Source organism: Tupaia chinensis, unplaced genomic scaffold (assembly GCF_000334495.1).
Source record: "Tupaia chinensis unplaced genomic scaffold, TupChi_1.0 Scaffold000527_1, whole genome shotgun sequence".
Taxonomy (NCBI): domain Eukaryota; kingdom Metazoa; phylum Chordata; class Mammalia; order Scandentia; family Tupaiidae; genus Tupaia; species Tupaia belangeri.
Window position 1 is genome coordinate 3,701,795 of NW_006160040.1, and position 25,402 is coordinate 3,727,196.

A 25,402-nucleotide genomic window follows, 5' to 3' on the forward strand; every position below is an offset into this window, starting at 1 on the left:
GACTGTGAATTATTTCTAGAGTAACAAAAGGCTATAGAGGGGGGCTGGATCCAGTGGAAAAGCACTACTCAGGAGAGGCTGAATCTCACTTGACAACTGGTCTGAGTGCTTGGCCTGATCAGCCTGAAACACACCAAGCATACATGCAAGTGCTTCAAACCCTATAGGCTGCAGGAAGGGGATCACGATGTGACCAGATATTGCAGAGGGTACTCACCTCTCTGTCCATCCTTCTCTCTTACTCTTATGGGCACACACATGTGCACTATCATGAATAAAAATAAATAAAACCAAACTCAAATAAAATAAAAACAGGTCTCATATGGCAACCCTTGACTTCTTCCTATGAGTTCCTATCTGCTGGGTGGACAGTCTAATTTAGCTGCAACTTAGGCTTGTTTCCTCTCAAAGGGACTGACCTGTCTACAGGAGCTGCCTCTGGGATGGGAGGACAAACTCTCCTACCTTGGGATTTAATTCCAGGTCACAATGGTTCCCCATACCATCAGAGGTTGTGGAGATTGAAAACTAGAGACCACATTCTGCCTGCAAAGGTTTGGATGAAACAAGTTAGGTGGCAAGAAGTCATGTATTTTCTGGTTTTTTGTTTATGCAACACGTTGAGAACATTGTGCTCTTCTTCCGTACTTTCAGAGGATGAAGTGGGGCCACCATCCCAAGCCAAATTAAAGAGAGAGCATGCATCTGCTGACTAAGAAAAGAGTTATTATACCCTTGCTAAATCTGTTAAAACAAGTCACTCAGATGATTAAGAAAAAATTCTGAAAAAGAGGAGGTATGGAATTGACTTATCTTAAAAGGCCTTTTAAAGAATGACTTGAGATTATAAAGCATTTTTCAAATACACAAAGTGCTTCGTAACGACTCAAGCCTTAAGGAATGCTTTTTTAGGTACATCGCTTTTTGTGTTGTTTCAAAGAAAATACCTCATTCAAAGGGTGGTAGCATATTTGATATCACCACTGTTTAAAGAGGAGTGGAGTTACAGGAATGAGAAGTATATAATTAGTAAATAATCCCTCTCAACAAGTGAGTTAAGTAGTTAAGCCATAGGGAGAAAAGAAAAGCTGGAAGCAACACAATCAGCGCATATCAGAAATGCATTTTTAATTTTTATTTGAAAACAACGTAAATTTTTAGACAAATGATTTTAGTATATAAATTTGATTTTGTTTTTATACAGAATATAAAGATTTCCCTCATTAATCTTCCCTGTGAAGGGTAGTACAAACCTAAAGGAAGACATTTTCTGCACACAAGTGTGTATTCCGACGTGTGCGGTCCTGGAAACCAATGGTGTAGTGCTCCTACACACAAATTAGGTCAAGTGATGTCACACAGTAAAAGGGGGAAAGAGAAATATTCTAGTTCATCAGATTCAAGAAGCAAACATGACACAAAAACTGCAAATAAGAGCAAGTCAGTAACTTTAGTGAGAACACTGCAGATTATATTGGAGTGACAGGTTTGCGAGGCTATAGTGTGCACCACATTAAAACAGCAGAGAGAGCTATTATATAGAAAAGCTGGAATGAGGAATTTTCACCAAAGCAAATTAACTTCTTGCCAACTGCCAGAACAAAACAAAACTGAGCATATGAGTGTTAGTATACTGAAGGCAGGTTATACCAGCTTCTGTGCAGCATGCTGAAAGTTAGTTAGGACTTCTTCACTGGTGCATATGAATCACTTAATAGTCATGGTTTTGCCCCTTCTCGCCAAACTTCAGGCATGTCTTATTTTAGATGGAGTATAGCTTTTATCTATTATTTCATCCTGTAAAAACATGTGAAGACAACGTTCATTTTGTGCCAGAGGATGACCAGCGACCCTAGGGGGGAAAAATAAAAATTCAGTACAATGTTTTATAACAGTGGGGAAAGTGGGATGGGTCAAAAAACCTGATATATTTTTCAAGCCGCTGGGTCCAGGACTTGAACTGTGAGTCGGCTGTGTGGGATCTGATACCTTTAACCCCACATCACCTGTTGGCCTCCAAAATGCATATATTTAAAGGTTAGGAAGCATGTACAATTTACTAATAGTAAGTATTATTCTGGACTGCTCATAAAGCTACATTCTACCAACTACTTGTATATTTTTTTCCCTAGGATTTACAAAGTAATTTAGAAAACATTAAATTGCAGATTAACTGTACTGCTTTTGACACATGTATCAATTAACTTAACAAATCATTTGGTACATTCATAAGAAACTTAAACTTCAGTGTTAAAAGTGAAACACATTAATGGATTCTAAGAATCCATTTAAAGAGGAGAATATATGCACTGAAGTTCAACAGAAGTTCCAAATACTAAGAAACAAGCACAAATATCTAGGTTTCTATTTTGCCCCCCCCCTTTTTTTTTTGCTTGTCTTTCAAGGTTCCCATCACAGGCTAAACATAAAACCAGATTTGGCAACCAGATTTCTATGTCAGAGTTTAAAAAATCTAACATAATAATGCCTTCTCCAAAAGGAAAATATGTTAATAAAAACCAAATGAAGGTTGTATGCTATGGTAGATAACTAAGGGTTAAAAGTTTTGTGTAACCCTTTTTCTGTGGTTTACCACTGAAAGCGCCTCAAATTACTAGATAAAAGTTAAAGGTAAACTTATACAACCATATTCTCTGGGATTTAACTTCACTGGATCAAACTTAAGGCCAATGAGCAATTATAGGGAGCCCTTTCTTGGCATAACTCTTCCCATTACTTTGGCTTTTACAACTCTTCCCATTATGTTGGCTTTTTAAAATAGCTATACTTTAAATGGGAATAAAATGAAAACCTGGAAATATTGGTTCGAGCTCAACAAGAGTTTCTAAAGTAAAAGACAAACAACCCTAAGTTTTCTTACATTTTCAAAAGAATATTTTGTTATAAAAATTAAAAATGTACACCTTTACACAAGACATGCTGATAATGCCTCCATCTGCAATCAAACAAAATGATTTCAAGTGTATTGTAAGTTTTATTGTTCATACTAGAACATACCTTACATCAGAAAGAATCATAAGTAAAACTGAATTTTTAAGTGCTGTAATTTTAAATGTAATTTGCATAAATTAACCAAGAAAAACAAATACAAAACTTAGGTCAACACAAAGATGTTCATTTCAATCATTCAAGTGAGTTAATATTTATCACATGATATTCAACTTGTAAGATACCTATACTTTTTTATTATACATATTTTTTATATTTACATTTAATCATTGTACATCTTTACAGCATACAATATGATTTTTCAAAGCATACATGCATTGCATGTCAAGCCAAGTCAAAGATATTACCATACTTATCAGCCCTACCAGACAACTTTCTATTTTTGTGTCTGTTAAATGTTTGTTTCTTTTCCTGAGTCTCTCCCTCCCTATCTCCCCCCAGTAGTTTTACTTTCTAAATGTTACACAAAGTTAAGAAGTGATGGGCCAGCAGTGGTATGGCAGTTGAGGTGGCTGGATCTCATATGGTCCAGTACACAATTTGAGTTCCAGACCTGGCTGTGTCAAAAACATGCTGGGCTTGAATGCATGTGTGCCCAAAATCCCAAGATGAGAATGGGGAATCAAGGATTATGGCATTATGGCATGGCCTCCCCTGTCACCTTCAGGGTGCTTTCTCACTCCCCAACCCTCATCTGTTTCTGGCAAGGTCTGCCTATGGTGAGAGTATGAGCCCTACAACTTCCCCACCTTCCCCCAACAAAAAAAGGGAAGTTGTCAAAAGGCATGTCAGTATTTCCGATATTAACTTAGCATCTAAATGACCAGTAGTCACCTTCAGTAGTCTGAAAACACCTTTCACTCTTACACCTTAAGGAACAGAAAGCACTTACTTGTTTATAAACTGCTCCAGCCCTTGCTTCCTTTCCTCAATAAAACTGTCATCAAATATTCCATCATCTCCTCTAAAAGGTAGTTGACGTAAAAACGCTTTCCCAGGGAGTGGGGGAACTACAACCTAAAATGACACAAAGGAAGTTCTTGATCATGCTGGCTGGGTTGGGAAAGGCAGAGAGTACAACATAAAGACAAAGTATATCTTCACTATGCGAGCCATCCCATTCTCAAACTCATTTAAGTATACAAAGGAATTTGTAAAAAACATACACTGAAAAATATCTCAAAGTTTTGGAGGCAAGATAACCAAATGCAGAATAGCTGTCAACCCCAAACTGCTCAAAGGCAGGGCCCATAGCTTATACCATTTTTCTTGGACATATCAAAGCACAGGTGTACAAAGAAAACATGTACAATACTGAGATAAAAGGTTACCATGCCTCTCAGACGCTTTTGATGCTATTTGGGGGAGACAATGCCTGATTGCAATAAAAACTGTAAAAGTCAATACCAATTTTAAAATCAAATGAAGAAATACGATAGTAATAACGTTCCCTCTACCACATGGGTAGATAAGATTCCTTGATTTCTTCAAGCTTTCACTATCTGCACACAGTTTTCCTACACGTGTGTGAGGTGAGTACAAAATTATCAACATCATCATCTGTCATCACTCTTTCATTTCCTTGGCTAAGAAACATGTCTTCCTTTCCACACTATAGGAACATTTCAAATTCCTCTCCCCCCCTTTTAAAGAATTATTTTATTTCACTTTATTTATTTATTTGTTTTAATCTGATCAGAGAGGGAAGGAGGGAGGGGGAGAGAGAGAGAGAAAAAGTGAAAAAGCAAGCTGCCAGGTCCGGCCCGCCTTTAAAAAGAAAAAGAATTATTTTATTTAACTTTATTTATTTATTTAAATTTGAACAGAGAGAGACAGAATGAAAGAGAGAGGTAAAGTGAGAAAGCAAGCCACCAGGTTCAGAACTTGAACCGCAGTTGGTCACGTGAGAGTCCAGTGCCTTTAACCACTACGCCATCTGCTAGCCTCCAAATCTCCCCTTTTAAAGTATAGCCTAGGATCAAACTCATGTTGCTCTCGTCCTTCTGGGAATTATTAAAGCTCTAGTACTGTATTTGTTTTAATTAAATAGTACTCAGCTAGGTCGCTAGATAAGTCATGACACATTTTTGCACAGATAAATTCATCATGACTTTTCCAAGGACCCAATTTTTATTTTACAGGTTATTTTTGGTTTCCCTGTTGGTTTCTCAATCCTATCAGCAGTAATTCTTTGTACTGGGGGGCAGTCGTTCTTCTGCACTGTGGAATATTTGGCAGTATTCCTGGCCTCTATCCATGAGACCCCAGTAGCACCACAATTGAGACAATAAAAAAAATGTATGCAGACGCAAGCTAGTGGCACTGTTCATGGTATGCTGGACTGCAGTGTTGGAAGGCACATGGGTAACCACTGGTTTTAATCCAGGCCTGCCTGACCTGAAACACATAGGACGCACATATGCCCAAGACCCTGATGGCTGGAGATGGGATCGTGGCATGAGCAACCCCAACAAGAGCGCTTCTTTCTCTCTCGTGCATACATACCATGAATAAAAATTATCTCCAGACATTGTTAAATATTTCCTGGGGGACAAAAGTGTGCCTGGTGGAGAACCATTTTATCCTATTAATGTCTTGAAATCTAGGACTCTATCTTGGGTTTCTTGTGGTTATTTTAAGAAAAGTTGGGAATACAACAGAAGCTGAAATGTCTGTTATGTGACCAATCACTTAGTTGGATCCTTATCTCACACCATAATAGAGAAATGTAGAAGCAAATAATTAGAAAAGGAGAAATATAAATAGTAAACAGATACATAAAAAAGTATTCCAGGCTAGTACAGTAGCACAGTGGTTAGGAATTATGTGTAGGGAGCTAGATCCCACTTGACTGATCAGTTTGAATCCTGACCCCAGTGGCTTGAAAACCATGCTGGGCATGTGTGTATTCATGTCCCAAATCCTGATGGGATGGATAAATGGAGGAAAAAGAAATGAGACATGACCATGTCCCACTGGGGGTGCTTGCTCACTCTCTCTCTGGCAAGCATATGTGTCCTCTGGCAATTAAAAAAAAAAAAAGTGTTTCTTTCACCAGTAATAGAAAGTATACATAGTCTAAAAACTTAGGTTTTAAACCCTTAACTTACAGTTTCTAGGCATAGGAATTTATCCCAAGACAATGAGTAAAAAAGGGAAAGATCAATTCAACTTCACATAGATTAGCAAAGAAACAAAACAGCAGGACCAGCAGTTAGCATAATGGCTATGTGGCTATGTGGCTGAACTCCCATGTAGTCGACCGCAGTTTGAGTCCCAGATCCGGTGGCTTAAACTCGCTCTGTGCGTGTGTGCATGCATGCCCAAGGTCCTGAGAGGAGAATGGAGGAGAAAGGGATTGCTGCGTGGCCATCCCTCCCCCCCACACCCCTCCGGATGAGTTCTCGCTTTCTGTCTCTCTGTCTCCGTCTTTCTGGCGAGCGCACATGCCCTATAGCAAAAAACTCTCAAAAAAAAAAAAAAAGGCAGCAAAAAAGAAACACAAAATCAAACATCCAACACAAGCTTTATTTCTTAGAATTATTCACCCCTAGGTACCCAAAGATTAAGATACCTAAGAATTTATCTCTGTAAGTTTGCTTTAGTTTTCTTGAATCTCTCCCCTATACCAGCATTTGTCAAGTTGAATTAAAATCTATAGAGATCTCACAACTGAGAAACAAAGGAACCCTGACCACTGAGTACTAATAAAATGCCTGTCTGGTGGACAGAGAAAAACATCTGTATCAACAAAGCTATTATTTAAAAAAAGGAATCTAGAACCAATGTATTAAATAAATGATTGCCATTAATTCAGAGTAGAATTGAGCATAAAATCTAAAAAAAGAAAAAGATTTCTACATATTATCACCCATAGAGATATATTCTCCCAATATTCAAAACAGTCATTTTAACAATGGTGAATTGTAGGCAACAAGATTGAGAACAAATATGAATGCAATGTCCAGCTAAGACATCAAAGATCCTCTTCAACATCAATTTTTTTTTCTTAAGCAGCCTGAATAGATCTAACCAGAATTCTTACACAAATTTAAAAGTCATGAATTTAGGCCAGCAGGTGGCATGGATGTTAAGCAGGTGGCTGACTGTACTGAGTCCTAGACCCAGGAGCTTAAAAATTACACTGGGTGCATGTGTACGAGTGCAGAAAGTCTTGAAAAGAGAATGAAGAAGGGACTGTAGCATGGCCATGCCCATTGGTGGGTGATTTCTAACTTTCTCTGTGTATCTCTCTCTCTAGTAAGTGAATGTACTCTGTAACAAATTAAAAAAAAAAAAAGTAATGAATCAAACATCCGTAAGTGCATGTAGACTGAGAAGTAGCTAGGCTACCTGGCAAGCACAGTATCAATATACTGAAGCCAAAGCACACTAGAATAAAGGCTGAAAGATTTAACCGTAATGACCAGTAAACATAATACACGTTACCTGGTTTTTAGCTTAGTTTAGCAGATCATAGTTAAAAGCATTACTATTTACAAAATAACTTGATTACACTGTTCTTAATGATACTGTAGTGTGACTAAAATTTTCACACAGGTTGCATTACCCTAAGATATTTAACTGGCCTCACCTTTTTTTTTTTAAAGAATTATTTAACTTTATTGATTTATTTTAATTTGACCAGAAAGGGACAGAGAGAGAGAGAGAGAACAAAAGAGAAAGAAAGTAAGAAAGCAAATTGCCAGGTCTGGGACTCAAACAACGGTTGGCCATATGGGAGTCCAGTGCCCTTAACCACCACACCACCAGCTGGCCCCGTTTACTAGCCTCATCTTAAGTGTGAAATACTGTGCTTCAAGAGACACAGTCAAGAAAGTGAAAAACAACCCACAAACTGGGAGATTTTTGTGGCAAACCATGTATCTCATAAGGAACCTACAGTAGTGTTTTATATATTCTAGACACAACTGTAATAAAAAAGACAAAAAAATCAATTAAATAGGCAAAGGATCTGAATAAACATTTCTCCAAAATAAATACATAAATGGCTAATAAGTACATGAAAATATGATCAACATCAAGACCAGCTAGTGTCATGGAGATTGGGGCAGCTGGATTCCACATAGCTGATTGTGTGGTTTGAGTCCTGGATCCTGTAGCTTAAAAAACATACAGGGTGGGACTGGCAGATGGTGTAATCGTTTCGTCACTGGACTCCCACGTACTGGATCAGGTGGCTTAAAACTCACACCAGGAGTGTGTGCATGAGTGCCCAAAAATCCAGGAGGAGAATGGAGGAGAAGGGATTGCAGCATGGCCATCCCCCTGGGGGGGTGATTTCTTGAACATTCTATACTTCCATTTATATGGTATGTCCAAAACAGGCAAATCCACAGAAAAAGTACACTAGTCATTACCTAGAACTAAAAGAGCAGGGGTTGGGAGAAATCAGCAGTGACTACTAATGGGTACAGGGTTTCTTTCATGGGGTGATAAAAATATTCTGAAGGTGACTATAGAGATGGTTGCACAACTCTGTGAATATACTAAAAACTAGTGACTTGTACACTTTAAATGGATGTTTTATATATATGCGAATTATATCTCAATAAAACCATTACTTAAAATAAATAAGTAATATATTGAACGAATGTTTAATAAATTTCAATGTGTGATATTCTATGCTATTCAAAGTCCAAAGCTTAACAAGACACTTCTGTGTGGTTATTAAAAAAAAAATTCATTACCCAACACTTTCCTAACTTGTTTTGTACATTCAGATCTAACTATAAGTAATTTGCATACAGCAAGTTATAAATCTTTATTCCCTGATATCCAGATGTACTCCACTCTGCTTACTGAATTTATTTCTTCCACTTATTGACAGTGTCATTATTATTATTTTTAAAAGTTCTTTTATGCCACAGGGCACATGCACTTGTTGGGGGCAGGATGAGGGGAGAGAGACAGAAAGTGAGAAGTCACCCGCCCCGCCTAGGAGACATGGCCATACTGCAATCCCTTCTACTCCATTTTTCCCTCAGGGGCGTGCATACACATGTGCCCAATGTGAGTTTCTAGCACTGGGCCCATGACTTGAACTGCGGCCAGCAATGTGGGAGTCCAGCACCTTAATCACTATGCTATCTGCTGGCCCTGACAATGCTATTTTTGTTATGAATGAAATTCCCTATATACACATGAGTCAACTTCTATTACATTCCACTAATCTATTTTTTTTAATCAATTTTTTGGTCTTCTCATACCACCACTTTCACTTAATAAAAGGTGATTAACGGGGCGGGCAGGTGGCATGGTGGTTAAAGGTGCTGGACTTTCATGTGGCCAACCACAGTTCGAGTCTCGGACATGGCGGCTTACTTTCTCACTTCTTTCCACACACCGCCCCCCGTCTCTCTCTGATCTAACTGGACAATAGTAATAAAAATAATAATAAATAAATAAAGTTAAATTAAAAAAAGTGATCACCATACGAGAACCTTAATTTGTTCTATCTTAACTTACTCTATCTGTACATCCTAGAACATAGAATGAGCTCTCAAATGTTTGTAGAATAAATGATACTTCAAAAGTGAGTATTCTGGGGCCAGTGGGTAGCATGGTTAAGGTGCTTGATTCATACATGGTCAACTACAGTTCAAGTCCAGGACCTGAGAGGAGACTGAAGAAAGGATTATGGCATGGCCACCCCCCCGGGAGGGTCATTTCTCACTGTGTCCCTCTCTGTCTCTCTCCAGCGAGAACATATGCCCTACGGCAAAAACTTATAAAAGTTAAAAAAAAAAAAAAAAAAAAAAAGAAAGGAAGTATTGCAAATGAGGAATGCAGTATTTCTTCTTCTGTCTTTCAGTGAAGTTTTAGAATTTTCTTTACATGCATTTTATATTTATAGTTTCACTGACCAGCATTTTATGCTTTGATTTTTTCTTTTCTTTTTTGGAGAGGTTTTTGTTATAGGGTGCATGCACTCACCAGAGAGACAGAGAGATAGAAAGCAAGAAATCACCCCCTGGGAGGATGGCCACGCCACAATCTCTTTTCCTCTCGGGATCTTGGGGACTCATGCACACGTGCCTGGTGTGAGTTTAAGCCACTGGGTCCGGGACTCGAACCACGGTTGACTGTATGGGAGTCCAGAAACATAGCTGCATCCATTATGCCAACTACTGGTCCCAATGCTTTGATTTTCTTTTTCAGCAAGACTGTTTTTGATGGAAAACTATGATTTGTATATGTTACTCTCATATCCAGTCACACTGATCTGGTTAAGGGTATTTCCTTCCACTTCTACCTTTTATTAAGCTTCAGAAATGAGCACAATCTAGCCTTCATCTACTTCAGGACTCCCACCATACTTAACTGCTTTCTACTACTTATTAGCTAAAAAGTAAGTCCCCATTATTCTAAACATAGCATGCCTTTCCATGACTCTAAGCCTCTGATTTCAACATAGGGCTGAAATGAGGGACACTAGTGAGATTTTGTTCTCTTCAATTTATTTTGCAGCCCAACCCACTTTTCTTCTAAGAAAAGACAATTTTTACCAAGGTATATGGTAACAGTGTTTTTCAAATACTGGTAGCACCCTAACAGTGGATCACAGCTACCATTTAAAAGCAAATTTGAAGAATATCACATAGAATAAGATATTTCTTTTATAAAACTTGTTATAGGGGCTGGCAGTTGACATGGTGGTTAAGGGTGCTGGATTCACACATGGCCAAAACTGGTTTGAATCCTGGACCTGGCAGTATGCTTTCTCACTTTCTTTCTCCCTCCCTCTCTCTGTCCCACTCTGATCAAATTAAAATGTATGAGAGAACCAGCAGTTAGCATAATGGCTATGTCGCTGGACTCTCACGTAGTCGACCGCGGTTCGCGTCCTGGACCCGGTGGCTTAAAACTCACGCCGGGAGCATGTGCGTGTGTGCCCAAGATCCCGAGAGGAGAATGGAGGAGAAGGGATTGTGGTGTGGCCATCCCCCCTGGGGGGTGATTTCTTGCTTTCTGTCTCTATGTCTCTGTCTGGTGAGCGCACGCACCCTATAGCGAAAAACCTCTCAAAAAAAAATGTATGAATAAATAAAGCTAAATAAAATAATTTTTAAAAACTTGTTATGTATACTTATGGGTGATGATAAAAAATGTGTGTTTAATAAAAAAAGTAGTAAACACACTGACACAGGAAGAGAAACTCAACAAGGGGTGTGGAGAGGGGAAGGTGGAGTAGGAAGATGAACAAAAACAGGGAAGTAACAGCAAGAAGGTTCTAAGAAGTGTTTTTCAGTGTGAGTCAGCAAAGGTCTCAATGCAACCATTAAAAGTAGACAAGTCAGTGTTCTAAGGAAAAATGACAAAGACTCTTCCCTCTATTTGGGAAAGAGAAAACATCTGCTTACCCATCTTATCAAGGTAATTTTCCTACGTGGTCTTATATATTAAAATTTGGTACATTTACTTTAAAGTTGCATTACAAATAATTCTTACCTTGCTCTCTCTTTCTAATTCACTTCGCAGCCATTCAAAGTCACTGTATCTTCTTCTAACAGTAGATTCCTTCAGCTTGAAAATGGGAAGATTTGTCTAAAATAAAAAAGTCATTTTAAGTTGAAACACAATAAAGGGAATTGAAAAAAAATGTTGTATTAGATTTGTTAAATCTGTGACATGGTAAGCCTGGTTACCTCAAGATAAGAAAAGCATAAAGTTATTTATTTATTTAAATTTTGCTATAGGTTAGTATGCTCACCAAAGATACAAAGAGAAAGGGAAAGTGAGAAAGCACCTCCCCAGAGAGGAATGGACATACTACAATCTTCTCGCTTCCATTTTCCTCTTGGGATTTTGAGTACACATGCACCTGGCTTGTTTTTCAAGCCACCAGGTCCAGAATTCAAACTACATAATCAGCCACGTGGGATCCGCATGGCATGCTACCAGTGGCCCAGAAAACTGTGAAGTCATGAGGTAGTCAGGAAAGCATTTTTCTACGTAAAAATGAGCCATGTCTTTCCCGACATCCCAATACTAAAATGACATTTTACCTACAACAAAAATAAAACTTTGCTAGCTGCTTAAAAAAAGACTACTGGGGCCAGCAGGTGGTGTGATGTTAAAGCAATGGACCCTCACATGGCTGACTGCAGTCTGAGTCTCGGATATGGCGGCTTCCTTTCTCATGCCACTACCTCCCCCACCCCAAAATGAGTGGACATGCCTATAGCAAATTTTTAAAATAATAAAAAAAGTAATAATTATTTTTAAAAAGTATTATTTACACTAGAGTATGTATTTATTTTTTTATTGCCAGAGGGTAGGTATGCTTGCTAGAGAGAGGGAGAAAGAAGCCCACAATGGCATGTGGTCACAACAATCCCTTCTCCCTATTTCTCCATCTTGTTGGGATTTGGGGGGCACACATGCACATGTGCTCTCGGTGTTTTCTTTTTTTAAGGAATTATTTTATTTAACTTTATTATTATTTTGTTTTGGAGAGGTTTTTGCTATAGGGTGTGTGCGCTCACCAAAAAGACAGAAAGAGACAGAGAGACAGAAAGTGAGAAATCATCCCCTGGGGAAATGGCCACACTGCAATCCTTTCTCCTCCATTCTCCTCTTGGGAACTTGGGCACACACGCACACACGCTCAGCGTGAGTTTGAGCCACTGGGTCCGGAACTCCTACCGCGGTTGACCACCTGGGAGTCCAATGACATAGCCATTATGCCAGCTGCTGGTCCCTTATTTAACTTTATTTTCATCTGACCAGAGTGTGTGTGTGTATGTGTGTGTGTGAGAGAGAGAGAGAGAGAGAGAGAGAGAGAGAGAGGAAAAGTGAGAAAGCAAGCCACCAGGTCCAGGACTCAAACCGTAGTCAGCCATGTGGGAGTCCAGCACCCTTAACCACTATGCCACCTGCCGGGCCTGCCCTCTGTGTTTTTCAAGCTGTTACGGTTGGGATCTGAACTGTGGCTAGTCATGTGGGATCTGGCTCACTTAATCACTAGGCTATGGGGTTGGCCCTAGAATACTTTTTAAATGTACTTTTGCGAGACTAGCAGATGTACTTTCCCAGATCCAGTGGCTTAAAACTCACGCAGGTGTGTGTGTGTGTGTGTGTGTGTGTGTGTGTGTGTGTGTGTATGTGTGTACATGCCCAAAATACCAAGAGGAGAATGGAAGGAAAAGGACTGCAGCGTGGCCATCCCTGCTGGGAGGGTGATTTCTCGCTGTCTCTGTCTCCGTCTTTCCAGTGAGTGCACATGCCCTATAGCAAAAACTCTCTCTTAAGAAAAAAATTTGTATGTATACTTTTGATTCTCATTCTGCCTGAGGTTATTTACACAAATATAATTAACTTTTTCCATATTATTTCAGTAACCTGCAAAATTGTCAACTTAGCACAAGTGAGTAAAGGCTAGCTCAGACTGTTATCCAGTTTAGCTGATACCTGAGAATATAGTCCTTACAGGGAAAACAGACCGTACCTACTTATTTTTTACAGAGAGATTTTTGCTATAGAGCGTGTGCACTCGCTGGAGAGACAGAGACACAGAAAGTGAGAAATTACTCCCCAGAAGGGATGGCCACGCCGTAATCCCTTCTCTTCCAGTCTCCTCTTTGGATTTTAGGCATGCACGCACAAGCGCCCAGCATGAGTTTTAAGCCACTGGGTCCAGGACTTGACTGCAGTTGACTATGTGGAAGTCTAGCAATGTAATTATTATGCCATATTCTGGTCCCCCAACCCTTTAAATAACAAATATGACAAAATATTATGTTAGATGTTGACATCAAAGATCCAAAGTCTGAAATGTTTTGAATACTAACATCATCAAAATGCTGAAAAATCCAAAATCAAAACACTTCTGGCCCAATCATTTTGAATGAGAGAGGCTCAACCTTGTATTAGGACTAAATTAGATCTTGCATATTCAGAGAAATGAATACGACCATTGTTCTTTTTAAAAGTTTTTTCCATGGTATGCGCTTACTGGAGAGAAACAGACAGTGAGAAGGAAAGTGAGAAATCAATTCCCAGGGCGGATGGCCAAGCTGCAATCCCTTCTGTTCCATTCTCCGTTCAGGATTTTGGGCACACACACAAGCCTCCAGGTCCGGGGCTTGAACTGTAGTCAGTCACATGAAGTCTAGCACCTTAGCCACCATTACTGACCTCAAACCATTATTCTTAAAGAACTTCTAAAAAAATACTAAAAAGGGGACCAGCAGTTAGCGTAATGGCTAGTGCGCTGGACTCCCATGTAGTCAACCGCGGTTCGTGTCCCGGACCCGGTGGCTTAAAACTCACGCCGGGCGCATGTGCGTGCATGCCCAAGATCCCGAGAGGAGAATGGAGAACAGATTGCTGCGTGGCCATCCTCCCTGGGGGGTGATTTCTCGCTTTCTGTCTCTCTGTCTGTCTCTGTCTGGTGAGCGCACGCGCCCTATAGCAAAAACTTCTCAAAAAAAATAAAGAGCAAGGAAAATGTAATATCTGTACTTTCACTGGTAGTAGGAAATTAAGAGTCACACACAGTAGGCAAGGCTGATGCAGAGCTTTACAAAAAGCAGGCAAGCTTAGGAACTGAAAAAGTAATGACCAATGCTTTGAGTTTAAATACAGTATTTAAAAAAAGAGAGAGAGAAAGAAAAGGAAAGAAAAAAGACTTATGGGGCACGCTCTGTAGCTCAGTGGTTGAGTGGAGGGAGTCAGATCACACATGTCAGGAAGGGTTCGAGTCCTGGTCCCATTGCTTTGGAAAAAAAAAAAACATGACAGACACATGTATACATGGATCCTAATGGGTCAAAAAAAGAAGGAAATGGGATTGTGATAGGAATAGGTTCAAGCAAGGTTTACATGCTCTCTGATGAGAGTAGCATCTGGCATTAAAAAAAAAAAAAAGGAAAAAAACTCTGGAGACTTTGTTTTTTTTGCAAGATCACAAAGGTTACTTACTTGTGGCCTCTTCTGTCAACTTCCAAACTTGAAAAGAATACAAAGCATGGTGGGTTTCATGATGTGACAGTAACGAACTGCTCAAGAGTAGCTAAATCCACATGGTGACTATGGTTCAAAGCTCTGGCAGTTCAGCAGTGAGCACACACGAATGCCCAAGGTCTGACAGGGAAGAGACTGGAAAAAGGGGATCACAGACTAACTAGACTCTACAGTGGGTGCTTGTCTCTCACACAAGCATGGGCACACATGTGGTCACTGGAAAAAATCTGGAAAAAAAAAAGTAACCACAAAGATTTTTACTACCTTTTACTGAATCCATTTTTTTTTTTAAGAGAGCTTTTTTACCATAGGGCAAGTGTGCTCACTGGAGAGACAAAGAGAGACAGAGAGACAGAAAGTGAGAAATCACCCCCCAGGAGTTTGGCTATGCCGCAATCCCTTCTCTTCCACTCTCCTTGGGATTTTGGGCATGCATGCACACACGCCTAGCATGAGTTTCAAGCTGCCAGGTCTCAGACTCAAACTGTGATCAATTATGTGGTATAATGTAACCATTATGCCATCTGCTGGTCCCTACTGAATCCCTTTTAAAGGAAAAATATGGGGTCAGCTGGTGGTATGGTGGATAAGATGGTTGGATCCCACACTGACTAATGCACAGTTCGAGTGGCAGTACCAACAGCTTGAAAAACATACCAGGGGGCCAATGGGTGGCTGTTAAATTTAATGCTACTAAGCAGTTGTCGTTCATCAAAATTGAGGTGGCGTGGTGTTTAAGGTCCTGGGTTCCCACATGACCAACCATAATTTGAATCCCGGACCTGGTGGCTTACTTTCTCACTTTCTTTCTCTCTGGTCAAATTAAAAAAAAAAAAAAAAGGAATTAAATAAGTAAATCTTTTTTAAAGATTTATTTAATTTTATTGTCATTATTATTTTTTTTGAAGTTGACCAGAGAGAGACAGAGAGAAAAGGAAAGTGAGAAAGCAAAATGTCGTTCATCATAAAAAAAAAAAAAGGCTTTTTACTCAAGCCCTGAAATCCATTTATAGTGGTCTCAATTTTTTTCCTACGTGTATTAACTTCTCCATGCTGTACACCTTATAGCTTGGAATCTTCTACAGATGCTATTCGGCATAACAGTGTATAGGTTTCAATCATGAAACTCAATCTCACAAGAGGTTTAAAAGCACTTGAATTTTCTTTCCCAGGTAACCACAACATTTGTTCATTGTATTAATGACTAAGAGGAAAATTACACCTAACAAGACTCTTATTATACCAAAAGTCAAGCTTATATTTAGAGATGCTGGCTTGCCATACAGAGGGGGTATTCTCATTCCCCAGAGGGAACAAAATTAGGTCCCCTGGAGAGCAGGAAGATAATTCCCAGAAAGAAAGCACTGGATTATTTCTCTCTAATTTCACTCATTGGCTTTTTAACCAAGTTCACCCTTCCGCATTAAAATATTAAGTCTTTGTAAGTGTCTAAAGATATAAAAGGCCTTTACAGAGTTGAGTGTTTTCTGCAGGTGAGATTTTACATTTTGAATTCCCTCCTCTCAAATTACTTTACAAAAGGGATTAACTGCTCTCTTTATTCAATATGTTAAGATCAAGCTTGTGAAAAGAGTTCCCTACAAATTTTCATACTTCTGGGTACGGAAGTCTATAAAGTTAATCTCTGAAACAACATATCAAGCTTACAGGTACAATGTTGAGGGAAAAGTGCCAATTCAGCTCATTTTACCTTCTATTTTCCCTTTTGAACTTTTGACACAATCCTGATTTATATCTGATTCACTCTAATAAAGGAAAGAGAGGGGGCGGGTGTTTCTTCCCTCTATGATTAGCTAATAGTTTGACAGATTATATATTTTTAAAAAATCATGATTAAGAAAAGTATTTTATTCAGTTTTACTAGCTGTTCTAGAGTTCTGATAAAGTCACACAAAGAATTCTAAATATGAGCTGGCTTGGTGGTGCAGCGGCAAAGTTGGATCTATACGGAAGATCACAGGTTCAGTTCTCTGGCCAACCTAAACATACCCAGCATGTACATCCATGATCTTCATTGAGTAAGAAAGCTGAGGGGGAATCGTAGCATGTGATCCTGCTGAGGGTACTTATCTCTGTCTCTCATTCTCATGGCAAAAATTTTTAAAAAGAAAAAGAAATTCTTAATATTTGCCCATTATATTTACAGTAGTAAGTTTGCCTGTTAAACTTACTGACTGGGTCGGCAAGTGGTGTGGATGTTAAGGTAGCTGTATCTCACATGGCTGACTGAGCGGTTTGAATCCTGAACCTGGTGACCTGAAAATCATGCTGGGCATGTGTGTGTGCGTGTTCAAAAGTCTCAGGAGGAAAACAGAGAGGGGACTGTGGTGTGGCCATCTCCCCTAGAGGGGTGATTTCTCTCGTTCCCTGTCTCTTTTTCTCTCTGGCAAGTGCATAAACCTATAAAAAAACTAAAAAACAAAAAACAAAAAAACAAAACCTTATAGATTACTACATGGACTTTGAATTCAACTTGCTGGTTCAAAATAAACAAATGAGGGACGAGCAGGTGGTGTGGTGGTTACGGGTGCTGGACTTCCACACGATCGACCACGGTTCGAGTCTGGGACCTGGCAGTTTGCTTTCTCACTCTCGCTCTCTCTCTGTCCCTCTCTGGTCAAATTAAAATAAATAAATAAATACATACATACATACATAAATAAAATAAAGTTCAATAAAATAATTCTTTAAAAAAATAAAATAAACAAATGAATTTAAGACACTGAACTATCTTCATTAATTACAAACTCCTGTGACTGGTCAATTCCAATTTATTTAATCCTTATAAAAATGTTTCTGGGGAGAAAAGTAAGGCCATTTCTTTTCTACGTAGTTGTAGGACTCAATTATTTACTGAGCACGTACAAAAGAAAGAGAGATGCAGAAGGTGGGGAATCACTACTCATAACGATGACTAAGATACAGTCCTAGCCCTTTCTAAATTTTTAATATACCAAAGAGATTAGACAGCATACCTCAATCCAGAATGCATTAACTCTTGGATTATCAGGAAATCTCAGCTACTCAGAACACAGTCAAGAGCAATTAAGGAAGCAAACCAATTAAAAAAGATTAAAAATAAATAGCAAACATATATACTTTTGAGCTATCAAGTTTTTATATATGAAATGCTGTTCTTCCTGGGACCAGCAGATGGCATAACAGTTACACTGCTTGACTCCCACGTAGTTGACTGAGGTTCAAGTCTCAGACCCAGGGGCTTAAAACTGGTGCGGGTCTGTGTGTGTGTGCCTAAGATCCAGAGAGGACAATGGAAGAGAGGGGACTGCAGCGTGGCCATCCCCCCTGGGGGGAGATTTCTCGCTTTCTGTCTCTCTGGAGCATACACACCCTATAGCAAACAAAACAAAACAAAACAAAACAAAACAAAACAAAACAAAAGAAAACAAAAACAAACCAAAAACCAAAACACAAAATGCAAAAAAACCTCTTAAAAAAAGAAAAAAATTCTATTCTTTCATAGTCTGCTTCTTGTTAGGAATAATTGTACCAAAGTCAAGTAATGATTCAGTTGTTCTACTGCTGTATAATAATAATCCCATGGGAGTTGTTTTGGTGTGAGTTTTAAGTCACCGCGTCCAGGATTTGAACTGCAGTTGACTACGTGGGAGTTCAGTAACGTAACTATTTCAGCACCTGCTTGTCCCACTAATATGAATTTTTTTAACAATAGATTTTTTACTGCACATTCTATTAAAGGTAGCTAAAACCTTGTATGAGCTTGCATATGAGTCTTGTTGCTAATTCACAAAAGAATATGGGCCAGCAGTTGCTGTAATGGTTAAGGCAGCTGAATTCCCATAGAGCTGACCGAGGTTCAAGTCCTGGACCCGGTGGCTTGAAAGTCATGCCAGGTGTGTATGCATTTGTGCCCCAAATCCTGAGATGAGATGAGAAGGAACTGCAGCATGGACATCCCCTTTGGGGGGATGATTTCTCACTTTCGTTCTGTCTGTCTCCTCTGTATCGAGTGTAAGCACCCAATAGCAAAAACCTTCCCCCCCCCCCCCACAAGAAAAAGGACTGTGGACAAAGTAGTGAAATAATATAGAATTACTGGGGCTGGCAGGTGTCTTGGTAGTTATGGTGCTGGACCCCCAGATGGCCAACCACACTTCGAGTACTGGACCTGGTGGCTTGCTTTCTCACTTTCTTTCTCTCTCTGGTAAAATGAAAAAATAATAACAATAATAATAATAAATAAAATAATTTTTTAAAAAGAATACAGAACTACCTGGTTTTATACATTTAACTAGTCTACATCATTTTTTTCTCTCCTGGTTTGGGAATTATACCATAAAGGATACTCCTTTTAAAATAACAGAGAACTGTATCACTGGAAGGTTATGTCCTTATGCTTTTTTGAAAAAAGAAAGAAAGAAACTAAATACTTTGGCTTAGTGACAATCTACATTTCAAAGGTTTTCCGACTAAAAGCTTACTCTTCATTTAAATGACTTCTCTCCAGCCATATTTAGAGTTCATGTAGGTTATAAACTGTATCTCCACTTACTTATGCTCTTCCAAATTGGGTAAAACAAGTATCAAAAGTGCTGAAGGGTGAGGTAATAGCTTAAGCACTTCTCAGCTTATCCTTTATCTCTAGATGTAGATACTTGGAGAAACTCAACTGTTTAATGAGAACTGTAGTGGGGCATCCATTTACATCTCTTAGGATTGGCTGAATAGAGTATGGCCTATAGAGTATACTTTTGATGTTGTTGCCAGTCTCTTTTCAAATGTACACGTGACACTATCTGAAGAAATACTAGAAACACCTAGTAAACATTTTTCTAATATCTATTGTTAAGTTATATTCAAGTGATCACAGTCTAAGGCTTGGTTTTCTGCTGGGCTATCAATGATAATCATGTTACATACAGGTATCTGTGAGCTGCTGACTTTAATAGGTCAGCTTATGTAAGTGTATATGACTTGCCTTTTTGGAAGACCAATGATATGGCAGTTTCCTGTGCTTAGACTTGAAGGGAGCACTTGTTTTAGACCTCTATACCAAGGTTTCAAAAATCTGTTCTTTAGTATATAATGTCCATTTGGATTCTTACCACTGTGTGATCAGTAATTCTTTTTGCTAGTTTCTCTTTTATGTAAATACTTTTAAGAGTATCAGGCATAGCGTTATCTCTTACATTTCATCCCTTTGGAGTTTTTTTTTTTTTTTTCTGGTGGTATATTATTAGAAAAAAATAAACAGCAACAAGATGGTATTGAACACATTTCTTTCAGGTTTTTAGTCTTGTTTTCTAGTTTTCTGAAAGTCCCAGGATCTTGTAATTAGTCTACCAGGGTTTTATAGGCTAAGCCAAAGATATTATCATTTTGCAAATGAAACGACAAGATACACAGAAGCTGAATTGCCCTGAATTTCTCTTAGGCAAGTACAGATTGCATCATTCTAACAGACTATAAATCCTCTTCTTATTCTGTTGATTATATCAACAAATTATGAACATAATATGTACTTATATATCTGCATGATCACACTACATTAGGCAGGGAATGGGACCTTGTTACAGTAAATTAGTCTCTCTTCTAAGGTTAGTTAGGAAGATAACTTCACCTAAATCTAAAAGTGTGAGTTATCTAAGAAGCAGAATTCATTCTATGTTCAGACAGTTTTATAAGTTTTTAATTTATCTGGGCAAATACTTAATGGCATGAAATTTTATTAAGAAAGACAGATTCAAGAAAAAAGGTATTATAAAGAGAAACAAAAGGTAAATTACACTGGAGAAATCTAGCTGACCTCACCTTACCAAGTGATTCCATGACCAAAATTATATGCCTTCTAATGTAATACCCTCAGAAGGCATCAACACTCCTGCCATTAGGAATATTCCTGCCAAAAATGCACAACATGAAACTGGTCACGGAGAAACAGAAAAATCAAACTGCAGAATGTAGTTTATATAGTTAGCTTGGACTCATGAATGTCTTGAATGACAAAAAGGCAGGGGGACTATTCTAGGTGGAAGGTAGCTAAAGGGACGACTAGAGATCCATCCAGGGTGGCCCACTATTCTGCAATGTTGGAGCCACGTGGAATACCAAGGTTCAGATCCTGGGCTGACTAAAATGATGACTGTGTGCTTGTGATCTTGGGTGAGGGGGTGGGGAAGTGGTAGGATGACAAGATCCTGTCAAGGGTACTCTCTCACTTCTCTAAAATAAATAAACTTAAAAAAAAGAAAAGATTAGACAATCACAGGTTATATTTGGTTCTTGATTAGATGCTAGTTTTTAAAAAGTTACGAAGAGGGCTAACACTATGGCCTTGGTGGTTGAGGCAGCCAGATCCCATATAGTCAACTGCACAGTTTGAGTCCTGGACCAGTGGCTTAAGAAACCTGCTTGGGAGGTGTGCCTGCACACCCAAAATCCCAAGAGGAGGGAGAAGTGAAGTAAAAGGGATTGCGACATGTCCAGTCCCTATGGTGCTTTCTCCTCTCTTTCCTCCTCTGTCTCTCTCTGTTGAGGAAATGTGCCTTCTAGCCAAGAAAAAAAAAGAAAGAAAGAAAGTTGTATCAAGGATTCAGGGAGATAACACCTAAGAACCAGCTAGAATTAACTATTTAATGCTGCTGCTTAAACATAGATGCAGCTCATCTGTCAAGTTCAGTATCTTGTCCTTAATGTAGTAACTTCTTGTTCTAGTTTCTGTTCAAATGTTGTCTTAGTCTGTTACTGTGTTGCTTTCAGAGATACCTGAGACTGGGTGATTTATAAATAGGGTTAAATTAACTCACAACTCTGGCAACTGAAAAAATCTGAAAGCATAGTCCTTACATTAGGCCAACTTACAACAGAGCTGACAGAAGCAGAGAATGGTAGGTAAGTGCAGAGGGGATGAACACAAGCTACAAGCAGTTCTTTTTCCCCACATTTTTTTCTGAGATAAATTTTTGCTATTGGGTGTGTACGTTCACCAGAGAGACAAGAATGCAAGAAATCACCCCCTAGGGAGGATGGCCATGCTGCAATCCCTTCTTCTCCACGCACCCACATGGCGCCCAGTGTGAGTTTTAAGTCGCTAGATTTGGGACTCAAACCATGGTTAACTACATGGGAGTCCAGCAACGTAACCATTATGCCATCTGCTGGTCCCCACAAGTAGTTCTCTTTTATAACAACCAACTCCTGGGGCCAGCAAGTGGTTTGGTCGTTAAGGTGCTGAACTTCCACATGATCGACTGTAGTTCAAGTCCCAGATCTGGCAGCTTGCTCTCTAACTTTCCCTCTCTCTCACTTTCTGTCTGGTGAGAGCATATGTACCCTGTAGCAAATTTTTAACTTAAAAAATAATGATAAGTAAAATTAAATAAATAATTCTTTTTTATTTATTATTATTATCATTATTATTTTTCAGTTTGATCAGAGAGAGAGAGAGAGAGAGAGAGAGGAAGTGAGAAAGCAAGCCACCAAGTCCGAGATTTGAACCGTGGTCGGCCATGTGGGAGTCCAGTGCCTTTAACCACCATGCCACTTGCCGGCCCCAATAAATAATTCTTAAAAACAAACAAGCAAACAAACAGAAATACACAACCAAGTCTTGCGAGAACTAACCCCATCTTTAGGAGAGTTAGAACTCACTTAGGTATTTTGAGACATTAATCTATTTGTGAGAAAGATACCTCTATGATTCAATCACTGCCCTGTACTAAACCACTTCCTAACACTAAATTCTAAAACACAAAACTTTGGAAGACAAACCATTATCAAACCTATAACAAATATGTTTATTAACTCGTACTACCAAATCAGTTTTAATTCTTTCCTGCCTTTTTTTTATTATACAGATGGTATCATGTAGTATATAGCACTCTGAAACATACATGGTAACACATCTTAGCTTCTCTGATCAGTTTATGGCTAAGTTATATTTCACACACAAAAAATGTGTTTTAACAAATATCTAACTTTCTGTGTTTTCCTTTTGTTATTATACAAAAAAATGCTAAAGTAAACTTCTGTGCACTATTTTTTTCTACATGGGGAAATATTTGTAGGATTAATTTCTAGTGGACTTGTTGGCTCAAAAGTTATATGCATTTAGGGGCCAGCAGAAAGCATGATGGTTGGGGCGCTAGACTCCCACATGGCTGACTGTGGTCTGCTTTTTTACTTTCTCTTTCTGTAGCTGTCTCTCTCTGGTCAAATTAAAAAATAAGAAATGAAACTAAATAAATTAATTCTTTTAAAAAAAGTGATATGCATTTGAAAGACTAACAGATTCACCAAAGTGCCCTTCTTAAAGGTTGTACCAGTTTTACTATCATCAACAGGTTTTTAAAATTCCTATTTCTTACTACTCTCACCAATACTTGGTGTTAAAATTTAATGCCTGGGGGCCAACAGGTGGTGTGGTGGTTAAGGTGCTGGATTCCCACCTACATGGCTGGCTGTGGTTCGAGTTCCAGACCCAGCGGCTTGAAAATCATGCCTGGTGCATGTGTGTACATGACTAAAATCCTGAGAGGAGAATGGAGAAAGGACTACAGAGCTACCATTACCCCAGGGTGTGATTTCTCATTTTCCTTCTATCTCTTTCTCTGGTGACTGTACACACCCCGTGGCAAGGACCTTAAAAAAAAAAAAAAAAAAAGACAACAAAAAATTCATTCTGGATTATTTGGCAAGGATAGTGTGGCTCCATAATTTAAGAACCTCATAAAATGAGATGAAGATTTTCTATTCTAAAGGCAAAGTTCAAAAATAAAAGTTATAATTTAAGACTAAGTTGCCTTATCTACAAAAAATAATTCGATACACCTCCAAGAATAAATAGTATGAAATAGTTTACCACCTATACAAGTGGACTCCTAAAAGTTCATGGAAAAATAGAGTTAAAGTTTAAGTTTATTTTGGTACTCCAAAAAAAGAAGTTGAAATTCATGTTACTTTTCTCATAATATGTTTGTTCTATAAACTTTTTGAAAACTGCTCATATTATGAAAGAATTAAGCTGAGCTGTTTCCTCAAAGCATAAAATATCACCTGGAAAACTCTTAAAAAAAAGAAAATGGATGTTCAATGAGTCTTAATACTCTAATGCATGAGTAATACAAATATTAATAGTTTTCTTTTCTAGTCAGTAATTAGCTATAATAAGAGAAGTAGACAATGATATTAAACACTATATACATGCATGCTTTAAATTAGCAGACTGACAGCAGTGTCATTACAATACTTTATTCCTTTCATAAAGCACCACAAAGAGTGATTGTTCTAACAGCCTGACAGTACTCAAATCACTAACATAAAAATGTTCTTTTTATTAGAAATGGAAAGTAATGTGTTGTCTAAGAATCTTCATAATAAATTATGGTTAAGCACATGGGTCACTGAAAGAGCTACAAGTTGCCATTAAAAAGTTCAATACAAAATTAAGTTAGCACAATTTCAAGTATTTTCTGGTGGGCAGACCCTCTTTGACTGTTAGGTACTATCAGTATTTGTGGTAGAGCTGGAGAGCAGAGTATTCTGGTTCTTTGTAAGTTCAGATCACTTCAGAGTACTCTGTCTCATCTTCTTTCTCCTTATACTTCCCACTTCTTGCCCTCTCTGAAATGTATGGTTGGCAAGAAAAATAAACATCTTTTACCTCTAGCCCCCAAACTCTAATTCAGAATATGGTAAATAAGATATTTTAAGACATGATATTAATAAATATTAATTATGAAGACTCACAAGTCAGTCCACTGATGTTATTCAGAATGCTTTTAAGTACATAGCATAAAAGGCATTAACAATCTACCATGGGAAGGGCCAGCTAATGGTATAGTGATTAAGGTGGCCAGATCCCAACAAGGTGACTGCAAAGTTTGAGTCCCAGACCTGGTGGCTTGAAAAACACACCAGGCACAGGTGTGTGTGGGTGCCCAAAATTTTGAGATGAGAATGGCAAAGAAGGGAATGTGGTATGGCCATTCCCCCCTGGGGAAGGAGTGACTTCTCATTTTCCTTTTCTGTCTGTCTTTCTCTCTCTCTCTGGCAAGCATATGGGCCTAAAGCAAAACAAACTAACAAACAAAAACTACCATGGGAGTCCAGACAGTGGCACAGTTGATAAAATGTAACACTGTGAGGCTGACCCACATGGAAAGATCCTAGGTTCACATCTAGAGACCACACTCATTACTAAGGGATGGCTGATGCTGGGAGTGGATATAAATCACTTCTGAAAAAGTGCATGCCAGATGGTGGCAAGTGGCAGAGCACAATGCTCTCATGAGGCAATCCCATATAGGAGGATTGCCGGCACAAGTCCAGAGACCTCTCTAGCATTTCAGGCACAAATTTATCCACAATCATGATGGTGATCTGGGTTGGTTGAAGACTCAGAGAGGATAGTAGTGTGAAGATCCTGTTTGTGGGTGTGTCT

General features: G+C 38.7%; 1 protein-coding gene across 1 annotated transcript in view; it reads right to left on the reverse strand.

The window, feature by feature from the left end:
• Positions 1 to 1,349: 1,349 nt before the first annotated feature.
• The window catches only part of SNX3 (sorting nexin 3), a gene marked incomplete at its 5' end in the record, with an annotated part of 60,969 nt that continues 36,916 nt past the window's right edge, over positions 1,350 to 25,402 (reverse strand). Inside the window, 3 exon segments of the mRNA XM_014591061.2 lie at positions 1,350 to 1,852; positions 3,863 to 3,987; positions 11,443 to 11,538. Coding sequence (XP_014446547.1) covers positions 1,747 to 1,852; positions 3,863 to 3,987; positions 11,443 to 11,538 — 327 coding nt within the window.